General features: G+C 34.6%; 1 protein-coding gene across 7 annotated transcripts in view; it reads right to left on the bottom strand.

The window, feature by feature from the left end:
• DENND1B (DENN domain containing 1B) overlaps window positions 1-13,210 on the bottom strand; it is a 171,383-nt gene that overhangs the window by 26,944 nt on the left and 131,229 nt on the right. For all 7 annotated transcript variants that reach the window (XM_049807720.1, XM_049807717.1, XM_049807716.1 and 4 more), the window contains 4 exons: window positions 12,185-12,286; window positions 5,984-6,074; window positions 1,384-1,424; window positions 487-555 (listed from right to left, as the gene is read on the bottom strand). In XM_049807720.1, coding sequence (XP_049663677.1) covers window positions 487-555; window positions 1,384-1,424; window positions 5,984-6,074; window positions 12,185-12,286 — 303 coding nt within the window. The remainder of the gene's footprint in view (window positions 1-486; window positions 556-1,383; window positions 1,425-5,983; window positions 6,075-12,184; window positions 12,287-13,210) is intronic.

Below are 13,210 nucleotides of genomic sequence, written 5' to 3' on the forward strand. Positions count from 1 at the left end.
TGTTAGCTTTGCGATGCCCGATAACACATGTATAAAACTCGTGATAAAGGCTATTGCCCTTCTTTATATCACCAGGTATTTTAAAAAAAGGTAAAATAAGGGACCTTCGTGTAAATGAGAATTTCTATTTTCAGAGTCGGTATTTTAATATTGTTGTCATCAGGTTAGGAAGAGTTTACAGCTGTGTATCAAATATCTAAATGATATTCAAATAAGCTTCTAGTATGTATTATGACTGAAACAAAAACAGTACAGATGCTTTGAAAATGTCTATTGTTATGTACAAGGTATGTGGAAGACTGAATCAACTCTAAATCCTAGTGCTATATGAGAAAACAAATGAAGCAAAAAACTTTCTACAGGCTGAAGGTTTTTTTCTGAAATACATTTATAAATTGCTTAGGTTTTTAGTATTGAGGAAGAATGGGAGATTCTAGGAAGTTGTGGTATTTTTATGTATTATTTATGTGAAATAGATGATCTTACAAATTTATATGCTGTTTTCACAGCTGGAGTGGCTTTGGTCACTGCTGTGTTGATCAGTGCACCACCTTTCTGAAACAGACAAAAAATATATTTTAGTAGCATTTTAACACAAGTCAAACCTTAAGACAACAGCAAGGAAAAATAAAGTGTGCTGTAAAGAAATAACAATCTTCCTTTTAAATTGGTAAGAACAACCACAGCTGTGTTTCCTCCCCAACCTGCTGTCTGCAGCTACACAAGGGTTACAGTACATCATTATCATAGCTGACACATTTATCAATGCATTCTAAGAGAATGATGTATTTTCAGTCTTCATTCATTGTTACCATTTCAAAATCAATTCAGAAGTTATGGCTATTTTTCATGTGTTCCTATCATATTTATTATGCAACTTAGAAATACTTTGACCTGACAGAAAGAACTCTATCATTTAATCACACAAAAATTCTCTTAATCTAAAAGAATATATTTTACTAATCCTGCAGAGTAACAAGGTTACACAAAGGGTCTTCTGCTAGCTAAACTACACAAATCCATATTAACAAAATTGCTATTTACTAGAAGGTATAAACTTCATATCAAATTGTACTGTCACACCTAATTCACAGTTATGGAATGTAACATCATACAGAAAGCAGTGAAATCCTTGACTATACAGACAGAAATACCTTGTGCATTTTGGCATTTGTTTTGTATATGGGAGGGTTGGGTTTTTTTAAATCTTCTAGAAAAACCCCACAAAATTATTGCATATACCATACACATGTTTTTTATTATAGAATGAACTTATATTTTCCTTGCAAATGAACGAACTTTTACTATTACATATATGTAAGGAAAAGGACAAAGATTTAAGGAACAGGATGGCCAGTTATAATTACTTAACCAAGTTTATACCTTCACTGTATGCACCCACTGCTGATAAGATCGTGAATTTCCTGAAATAGAAATGTAAAATGTAACACAATCAAACATAGATTCAACATTTTGAGTGTTTCAAACCTCCTCACAAATATGCATAAAAAAATTCCCTTAGAGGATTATTCACTAATTTCATTCTTCCCAGACAGACAAGAAACACAAAGATAAGAATACGTGTTCATTAAGAAAAAAAAACCCTAGGTATCTCTTATTTCATGTTTTCTAGTTTCTTTGTAAAAACGTATCTTTTCACCACAGTTTTTAATTCTAACTGAGGTAGAAAGAGAAATTAAAAGTACGATAAGGGAACATTCTGCTAAAAAGTCTACAAAGAAAAACACCAACTCAAAGGAAAGAATAATATATAATGAACTGCAATCAAGTGTAATAATCCCACTGGACGAACTTTCAAGTACAAAAATGACATGGACTGCTGATGGACCATCCCAAGGAAAAAGAATGAGAGAAAAGTCTAAGGATTACAGCACAACTATATACTCCAGTGCAGGAAAAATCCTTTTAAATTATTAACTGTATCTACTTTCTTTCATAAAGGAAAAACTCTAAAAGGCAAGTGAGAGCTACTGGCTTCTGTAGGACTACTGAGGACTATTGTGCCACTAAGCTGGCCATGAAGAACAGGGTTAAATTCCACCGAGCACTTGATGAAGAAATTAATACTATTTCCCAAAGGTGCTTCAGCGGAACACCAAAGATTGGGTCCCTGATCCCTCAGAAAGTTTTAGAGTACTTTTATCAGTCACTTGAACACTCCAGTAGTGTGAACTGTAACTAACCCTAGACAAGACATTCATATTGACAAGAATGTTGAATTTTCAAAGAGAGTTTATCCACTTTGAAAGGACCATACTGATATATCCTTGATGTTAGACTTTTAACAGTTCTCAAAACTTCTTAAGCTTTGCAATAATCAATTAACTAAGGCCTGAGTGGAATTATTGCTAGTGGAAAGCCAAAACATTCTTCTGGAACATGGCTGAGAACTAACTAGATCATTGCAAAAGGTATTCCGAAGTTTCTCAATGAGGTGAAAGACACTGAGCTGTTTAAACTCGTAACAGCCACTTTCACCCATTCCACTAAATTCTTTTCAAGCAATTTTGAGACAGCCAAACTCTCAGGAATGATGGCACAAATGAAAGCAATGCTCACTTAGAAAGGAGAGAAGCTGATGATCATTATGATCCCATCTCCAGTAAGAACATCAAAGAGCAACCTAAAGCAAAAATGACTCATTTTTTACTTCTTTGATCTGGCTCCCTGGAACTACCAGAGAAGGTAGCATGCAAATAACACATAATAAGGTGAAATTTAACCACTGCTAGTGTGTTAATGAAATTGCAATGAACCATAAATACTTTCTCTGACATGACATTTCATAACTTCAAATTCTTATCAACAATATTCATATATCATATGGCTTGTGGTATCCTGAACCATGACTCCTTCCACATCTGAGCTTTCTCTGTCACAGCCTATGACTTAAGAAATTACTAGAGACAGTAAATGAGATCACAGAAACTCACGAAGTTGTTTAACTGTCTTCTAGTTGTGTAGAGAGACCTCAGGGAAGGCAATGAAGAAAACACATACTCATCTACAGAAAAGGCCACATTAACACCGTATAGCCTCAGCTAGAGTTGAATCTCCTGAAACTCTAGCAAGAAAATATTGACTCCTTAAAATAAATTATTATTAAAAGAGCGGTTCAAAGGTTTTAACTTTTTCAGTTTTCCTTATACTACCACCATTGATATTAGACCAATGCGCAAAAAACCCCCCCACAAACGATTGCTTTAGTAAAATTCATGTGATTACGAATTACTTTAGTGGATATATTCTAAGAGAAATCCAACTGCTAAGCCAATCAGTCATCACTATATTCTTGTATTAGATAGATATCACTAAATTCTAATACTTCCACAGAATAACACATGTAACAAAAAATAAAAATTTAAGTTAAAAGTGCAAACTGTAATTAAGATGGCTGACAAATTTCTTGTCACATATAGTCAGAGGGAAGTAAGTTTTGACCACTTTACTGGAAAAAAAAACACAACAGAAATCTAAGTTTTATCCTCCAATTTCCAGCTTAATATTCTGTGCTGGTTTAGTTATGTTTGGATATGTGGAAAAATGCAAATTAAAAAAGAGATTACTTAAAGAAACAACTTTCCACTTGATTCAGTGATTTTTTTAAATTGTATTCTCTATAGCCAAGAATATGTTTACCTGTCCTTTTAACAGCTTGTAGCTTACACTAACTTTCTGTGACTTTTCTGAAGGCTAGGTTTCACCTGTTTTTTTGAAACCTTGGGCTTCCTGATAAAGTTGATGGGAGTTAACTCTGCAAAAAGATCATAGTTCTACCCCATTAGCGTCACAAAATGTCACCCTCAATTGCATACATATTGTTAGCCCTGCACTTCATAACGATAATGAGACAGCAGTTATGTAAATACTGAATATGTGCCCTAAGCAATTTGTCCACAGACCGGCTTGTCTGACTTGAAAAGTATGCACACAGTGCAATCTAACCGAGAACTGCTAGTGAAGCTGAGCACTCCCTCCTGAGCAGAGCCAGGTGAGACGTGGTTCACAGGCTGCCAGAGCGCCGCCAAGAAACAAGCTTTATCTAGCTTCTGTTGCAGTTTTATTGCAGCCTCCTGACCCCCTAACTGCAGTCAGCAAACGAACTCTGAATACTGACATCACCTATCTGAATAATGGATTCTCAGTGCCTAAAATCTGTACAGAGCAGCGTTAAGTTACCCTAAAAAAGCAGAAAAGAAATAAATCTCTGTATAACTAGCCACACTGTAATCAAGGAAAAAAACCCACAAATTACGTGCTAGATCATAGCACAAGACACAGAGGGCAGCAGAAGTCAGTGAAAATCTTGAACAAAAGGATTTATGTACTCCAAGTACAAAAAAGGTATTTTGCAGAAGGTGCAGAATGGCTCTGCACCACTTGATGGTTTCTCTGTGGTGGCTAAATCTTCTCCTCTACATGTGCCCCTTTAAGGGTAGTCTTGCAAAGCAGAACCATCTAAAGCTGCCACACACAGCTCAGTGGATTTTCGCAAATCACACAACCTCCATTTACTGAGGAAGCTTCAAGACTGACCATAAAATAGTATTTGTGCTGTGTCATGCATATTGTGATCCAATATTTTGATAGCATCTATGATACCTCAAATAACAATAGAGCTGTACTAAATGATTAACAGGAATCCATTCAATAATCTTGTAATAATCAGGAATGGATTCAGCACGCACTCTTCTATATGGGTTGTCCTGGTTTCAGCTGGGATAGAGTTAACTGTCTTCCTAGTAGCTGGTACAGTGCTATGTTTTGGGTTCAGTATGCGAAGAATGTTGATAACACACTGATGTTTTCAGTTGTTGCTAAGTAGTGTTTAGACTAAAGTCAAGGATTTTTCAGCTTCTTGTGCCCAGCCAGCGAGAAAGCCTGGAGGGGCACAAGAAGTTGGCACAAGACACAACCAGGGCACCTGACCCAAACTGGCCAACGGTGTATTCCATACCATGGGACGTCACATCTAGTATAGGAACTGGGGGGGGGGGGGGGGGGGGGGGGGGGGGGAATCACCACTCGGGGACTGGCGGGGTGTTGGTTGGCGGGTGGTGAGCAATTGCCCTGCGCATCACTTGTACATTCCAATCCTTTTATTACTACTGTTGTCATTTTATTAGTGTTACCATTATCAGTAGTAGTTTCTTCTTTTCTGTTCTATTAAACTGTTCTTATCTCAACCCAGGAGTTTTACTTCTTTTTTCCAGATTTTCTCCCCCATCCCACTGGGTGGGGAGGAGTGAGTGAGCAGCTGCGTGGTGCTTAGTTGCTGGCTGGGGTTAAACCACAACAGGGTTAACTTTGTACGCTAGCTAATGTGAAAAGCGTTATAACAATTGTCAGTGAACATAGTTGAGAGAAACAACACAAGGAATAATGTTTTTGTTTATGAAGAAGGTAAACGTCCATTGTCCCTTCTCAGATGATATATAAACGTTGAAATTTTTTCCTGTTTTTTTAGAGTAACACATTTGCTGGAGAAAGAAAATTTCTCTAAAATTTCAGGAAATCACTCTGATTTCTGCACTGCAGAAATAATTAGATATGAAAAAAGTTAGAAGTGTTTATGGAAAACATAACTATCTAGAAAAAGTTCAGCACAAATTTCAAAATTGTTTTATAAATACAGTTTACACAGAGTGTATCATATTATAACAAACAAGCAGTTAAAAATGTAAATAATACAGTGGTATTTCATCATATACTGAAATCCAAGTATTATTTTACTGGATTAAACAAACATATCTTCATTTGATATACCGATATAATGAGATACATAATAGTATGTGCACCAGCAGTGATTCTTAAAGGCTAAAACCTTTCCAAGAATGAATGGAAACAATGAAGCAGTATTACAATTAATGACTTGAAAAATTTACAGGATATCATGAGGACATCATCATGTTGAACAGTTCCCAAAGAAGTGCCAATGAGTACACTCAAATTAATTCTGTACCTCCACAAAAGCCTCCTGCTGTGATTTCTTCTTCAAAAACATCAGAGAATCCTCTTCCTGCATTTAATTTTGATAGTCGACCATCAATAAACTGGGGGGGGGGAAAAAGTCACACTCTGTTGTTGCTTTACAGTGTTATAGTTTTAAGCATGCACATTATAACGGAATATATATGTTCAAGACAACGTACAGCTTAAAGATAATATACTGCTTTTAGATGGATTTTGCAAGAGTAGTTGCAACTATGAGCAGCAGAAATGTCAGAGTATTTTATATAGATCAAGTAAATTAGCTATATTATGTAAAATGTACAAATTTTTGTTCAGAAATATTTTAAATGGTGTTCAAGCTTTTCTTGCTTTTCTAATGGCATGAAAACATATTATTTCCTTACAAATGATAATTTTGTAATCATAATCATATTAAGGTCACTAAGACATTCCGTGATGTTCTGTTGCGAAATCGTAAGTTTACTTTGTATTATCAACAAAACAACATAAACAAACCTCCCAATCCCTTTCTGGGCATGCATCAATGGGCCTAAAGTAGAGGTTGCTGTACACAAGAAGTACCTTTAGAACAACTGGAAATATTTCACCACACCCAGTTCAAAGAAACAATAGGCTACGATGTCTGCTCGAGGTCCATTAAAAGCGTATGTGTTCTACATGAAAAATGACCCTATAAGGACAGTATAAGTATAAGTATGAGTCAAAATTGTAGCAGAACCATCCAGTAAACAGCTGAGGAAGGCTGTGGCTTGTCTTCAGAAACAGTGGTAGCAGATTTGACTGGCAGCATGCAAGCTGACTCAAAGGACCTTACATTTAACTGTATGGGAATGTGACACAAAGTGCCAAAACAAAGTGAGGCATAATGCCAAGGCAGACCTCTAAGACCCTGTCCACTGGACTGAGCACAGTTCAGGGTTGACACCAACTGTATTTTTAAGTTCTAACACATCTGTTTGCCCTTTTGTGTTTTTTTTTTAACCACTAACACCTATTTAGATGCATCTACAGATGCATATTGCAACAGCTGTTGCACAAGCATGTGGATTTACATCCACCTATAAGTGTATATGCAAAGACTGAAATGATCCAAATATGTCAGAAAAAGTCAAAATAAGATAATTAATGATTAAACCTCTCAGAAGGAATGAATACATTCTTTTCAAGAATTACCAGGCTTCAAAGAAGTACAATGAGCATGTTCTTAAAGGTTTAAAATTCTTTCAAGAAGTAACCCCTGCCTTTTTGTTTTGAAAAAGCTAACTCAAGTCTGAGACATAAAGTGAGAAAGCATTTTTCCAATTATACATGGTTCATCTTCTAGCAAGAATTATGAGTTATTCACTGGTACTAAACAGTACATAGGAACTAACCAAAATTAATTATTTGGCTATATCTTATTTTACCACAGATTATCCAAACAGTGTCAGTGACAATCTGACGCTTGTCAATGAACAGACTAGTGACATGAAACAAATTACTCTGTCAGAGGACAAAAAAATCTGGCAGCAAGAATAAGGCAAGCACTAAGATAACCATTTCTTTCTCTTTCTTGTCTAAATTCCTTCTTATTTTTTCATTTTACTCCAAGTTGGCTTTTTTCCAAAGAGGTTGGTTCATGGTCAGACCACTATGGGATCACTGGATTATTTCACAGTAAGAAAAAGAGATAAGAGCATCTTTAGCTACTGCTATGGAAAAACCCCCAAACAACGTCCCCCCCCGCATCCCCATCCCCAGCCTTTGAACTGTAAGACATTATCTCTTTTGGGAAAGTTATGAATTCATTCCATACTATAAATTAACATAAGATTTTCAGACATACTCATCATTTGGTAAAATTCTATTAACAGAAGGCTGATACACTGACTGAATTTTAGTTTTTAGAGGATCACTCCAACTGAGTATTTAATGTAAATACTGACAAACAGAACAGTTAGCAAAAAGATATTAGAGAAATTATTTCAAGGCAGTTGTGTTAGTAGTGATAGTAGCAGTTATTACTTTTGAGTAATTTACTGTTAATGTTTGCACTTAAATTGCTACATGAAAAGAATAGCATGTGGAATTGCACATACACTTTATGGTTTTCTCCTCTTTTTCAAACCCATACTCCCTGGAAAAATCTGGGCCTGCTATTTCAAGAAACGCATTTACTTTGGGATACAGAGAGTCTTTGGTTGACTACCACTTTCAGTGAAAAACTAGTAATTCCAGTGCTACTCTTGGATTTTAAGGTGACTAAAGACAGAACTACCATAATACTTAAATAATTTTGAATTCTAAAACCAAAATATAGACCATATCCACTTCAGAAGATCTTGTTGCATGGGTGATAAAGGGTGGGGGGTGGGGGAGGAAAGATGATATTTGTGTGCTAAACCCGATCATTTATTTAGGCAGGAGGAAAAATCCCAAGTCAATTCACACATTACTACAAACAGAAAGTTGATAGAAGCAAAGAAAACAACATAAATGTGATTTCCACACAGTAACAGCTCAATAGCTTGCAAGAACAGAGCTCAACACATAAAGCTGGTAAATGAAAGTTGACATTTCTAACAATTTTCAAAGACTTATGATTCTTCAAGTCCTAATCCTGCATTCACTATTTATTTTTCTAGTTAGCACCTTCCACCATTTGAGGAACAAATCCCAATAAATGTTGCAGATTACATTGCTTATACAATTACATTATTTAACAAGATAGTCTAGCATTATGTTTCATGCTAGTTCTAAGAATGAATTAATATCTTCCCTGGACACTCATCAGAACTATTTGACATGTAAGATGCAACTATTAGTTGTTTATGTTTGCAGCTTCAAATAAAGATTAGCTACCTTCCATGTTACACTAGTTAAAGGGGAGCCTTTCTAAGGCTTAAAAAAGCTAACAAATAGATAGCATACTTAATAGTACAAATATCAAAGATGTGGAAAAAAAACAGTGAAAAAAGTAACATAAGTATATAGTCTCAGAGAACAAACATTTAATCTGAAGAAAAACTGTCATATACAGAATATTTAATCAGGAAATAGAAATATTTACTATATAAATAATAGTTATTTTCTTTTTGAGAAAAATATTTTTATATGATTAAATATCCTAATGGTTTAAGAATAACAATAACCATGTTTTTTAAAATTAAATCTATTCAGGGCAGAGGACAGCTTTAGAAAACTAAAGCCAGCAAATTGAACTTCACATGTCCCTATAGTTGTGATCCATATCAGGGTATTTATAATAAATTACTTCTACAAATCCCTGGAAAATGCATGTTTTGCATAAACAGTTTGGTATATCCTGCTTCAGAGCAATATAAACAGTCCTGTCAACTTCCAAAAATGTGAAGTCATCAACCTGATGTAAAAGACATCTCCATAATTTGTAAATCCAAGAGAATGGTTTGAGGCTAAAAGATAATCTAGGCATAGTCCCTGCCAAAAATACCCTGTGTCAATTTTCAATAAAGACTATGATGCTGAATAAGGGAACAAAAATACAAGTGTTAATGAAAATGGGATACAGAAATGGACATTTTAATACCTGAGGAATAAAACTACATGTCAAAAACCCCCTAGATTCACCTCTGTTACACGATTCTAAGGAAACCAGCACATATATCTGGAAGTAAAAAAATTTTTACAAGTCTATGAAGGTAAAGGAAACACAACTGAAGTGAAAAATAACAGTACCATTTCTTAAAAAACAAAGGTTGTGATAAGTGCTGGTCTGTTAGTTTGCCCTTAACAATTTTATGAAGCTGACAAATAGATTTGCAGGGGGAAAATGGTAAAGGAGAAAATGGAAAGATATAACATGAGTTATCAAAACACTGGTTCTCACAGAGTCTTTGACAATTAATTTTCTAGATAAAGGAAAAGCAATTTATCTGTTTGACAGAAAAGCCTCTTGCATGTGCTTCAAAATACTAGTTTAGATGAAATAAAAGCAGAATACTTGAACAGTACACCTGAACTTTAGGTTGGATGAGGACTTGCCCAAAAAGGAGCAAACCACTTGTAAGGGCAGGAAAAGTGTCAGGCTAGAAGTGTCACCGATAACGGTGTTCCAGAGTAAGTGTCGGGACTGATCCTATTTACAGGTTAGTTAATGATTTTGGTACAAAAGATTGGCACGTGCTAATACATTTGGTGGTATCATTGATAGAAAGCACATCAAAATGCAATTCAAAGTAAAAAAACAGATGATGTTGAAGATGAAAATAATCTGAATGGGAGTAACACATAGAATTAATTCCACAATTTATTCTGACAGTGATTTCCTGGTACTTTGGTGAAAAGATACTACAACTTCCACAATTAAGAGAGTGGTTAAATTAGAGGAATTAACATGTTTTAACATAGGTGAGAGGGGGAGAAGATTAAAAACCTACAAAGAAAAAAGGACAGAGGAAGGATGTTATAAAACGGCACAAATAAAGCTTACTTGTCAGTTATGGCAAAAAGTGTGCATTTAAAGTACCTATTTTCGGCTTGGTCTAGGTTTAAGGCTGCTTCCAAGAACTATTTTCTGCTTAAAAGATTTTCCAGAACAGCATAAAATACAGTTCAGTCTTTTTGAATGCTCATTTGCCAGTGGGAAAAAATGGAGGAGATGCAGCTGGGCTGAGGATTAGCTGAAGAAGTAGGAGTAACTTTCGCAACAGAAACTAGAGGAATGAAAAAAACCCTACTACTACTATTAAACCACATACATCATCAAAATTGTTACTTTTTCCTAATCCTCTAAAATATATTATTTCCTTCAGTTGAAATAAAATTAAAACAAGCTATAAACAAACTGTAAACTGATTCTGTTTAATTGAACACATATTAAAATGTAATGGGTAAATATAGAGCCACACTGACAAGCTCATTCATTTCAGTGGAGTTAAACCTGTTTCTTACAGCTGAAGATCTTGCTTTAGTAGTAGTAGTGTGACAACAATTTAGAAACATTGCTTGTAGGCAGCTTTCCATTAAGAAAGTTTCATGCTAGCTTATCACACTGAGATACGCAAAATGTAAACATTTTACTCTTTCTTCTCTCCCTTTGAATCATAAGTGCTGGATGCTTCAAAAGGTTTCAGATTTCCTCTTTATTATTGTACATTTTTATTTACATTTTGTTATTGTATAAAGTAAAACACAGTAAAATCAAAGGAGGCCAATTCTATGATCACTATTTCCTTAACTTTTATACAATAGGAAAAACTTATTTTCACAGGACTTGTACAAACTATCATCCTTGCATAAATCTTTTCTTTAGACACTAGCCTCTGATTAACACCAAATGTTTTTTGAAAATTAGAAGATTCTACATATAATGAATTTCCCTTATCTATCACGGTAGTATATCTTCAAAGAAGTCCACCAGATTATTTAAACATGAACTCCCATGCCTCAATCATTCCAGATATTTGCAGGCAAATACATACTTTTATGAGACTTCTGATTTCATTCACATTTTCCTAAAAATCTAGTAATAAGTTTCTTAGCACCCTTTTGATGCAATGTGGTCATGTGATGAAAAGGGAGAAAAGAGTTTCAGAATAAAATCAAAGAAAAAATTCGAAGACTAATAAAACTATTACTGAGCTGTGCCAGACATTCAACAATTTGGTCTCTATTAGTTCAAAATCTGCATTAACAGATTAGCTAAAACATTCTTCAGGCCACCCCTATGGCTTGGGTTTGTAACATTCTCTGTGTGCATACTTCAAAAAGCCTAGTAATGAAAACTGCAATTACAGCATGAATCCAGTTTTTAATAAAACGCCACTGAAGTCCAATTTAAGCAAGCACTATGCTGTTTAGGTTCTTTGGTCATGAGCCAAGAGAGCTGAAAATGGAGTTCAACTATCAAGCTGGGAGATCCATGATTTTTCTTGTTTAGATGAGCTGCTGACTGGCTCTGAAGAGATGCTGCACTGGCTCTGCACCCTTCGGCTATTTTTTTGTTGAGTTCTGTCCCGTCCCATCCCCCCTCCCCAGCTCCCCTATAGTTAAAAAACTATACCTGAAGATTTAAAAATACAACAAAACTGGGATGACTGACTGTACACAAAGTACTTGTACTTAAATTTTATACCAGAGTTTCATAAGCTGACGGAAAGGAAAATGTATTTAAATATGTGTAAGTTTTAAGAGAAAAATCATTAAACATGGGTCATCTACCCTCTCATACCTGTTTAAACAGTTGAAGATTAACTGCAGTTTCCAGGAACTGCTTAGTAGTACTGGAACGATGCTTCACAAAACTATTCTCACAGAATGTTATAGGCTCTCCCTAAAAAATTTAAACAGAAGAAATCAGATGGTAACTATAGTATACAAATATGCTGTTTTATTTAAAATTCTCCATTACAAAATTATTTATTTATTAAGAGTCAATACATAGAAATATTCCCTTTCAAGCAATTTTGATATACATGCATCCAATTAAACAGATGTAGACAACAACAAAAAAAGCCCAAAATCTTCATACAATACTTAAATAGTTCTCAATATATGTTGCAATTGAACCTTTGGGTTTTATTAAGTCAGTCTACAAAATACACATTGCAAGGAAAAAGTAAAGTGGTTTACATTTGGTTCATGTTACCTTCATAGAACTCTTCATTAAAAATTTTGAGGAAGTGGTTCAAATTTTGAGATAAAGCAGGTTCACTGCTTCAAATAAATTTAACATGCATTATTGCTCAGGATTATTCTGATTCCCTGGCACGCTAAACCAGCAATACTAGTAAACCAAAACTCTAGTTCAGTCCAAAAATATCTATCTGTACCAAATTATTTTTATATTTATTCTACCAAAACATGAGAAGATTGATAAATATACTGCTGATATAACAGGAAATTATTGAAATATATATCTATTTTCTTTTTACACAAAACAAAAGCTACAAACTTTTCGGAACATTGTTACGGATAAATTTTGAACAGATGAGATTAACATTTAATACAACAAAACATATTTCCCCAACATGGGAAAAGCGCATAGGCTATAGCTACCAAAAACCCTGCACCAAAACACTCTGATGATGAAAGAAGATAAACAAAAAATCATTGAAAATGAAATGTATGTTGAAAAAATTATTACTGAAAACAACACTCATAAAAAATAAAAGATGCTAGTAAGATTATTTATAAACTATCAAGTTGACTCCTATGTTATTGCCTAATTTCATTTAAAATTTGTTATCTTCAGTGT

This window comes from Accipiter gentilis, chromosome 8, assembly GCF_929443795.1.
Source record: "Accipiter gentilis chromosome 8, bAccGen1.1, whole genome shotgun sequence".
Lineage (NCBI taxonomy): Eukaryota > Metazoa > Chordata > Aves > Accipitriformes > Accipitridae > Astur > Astur gentilis.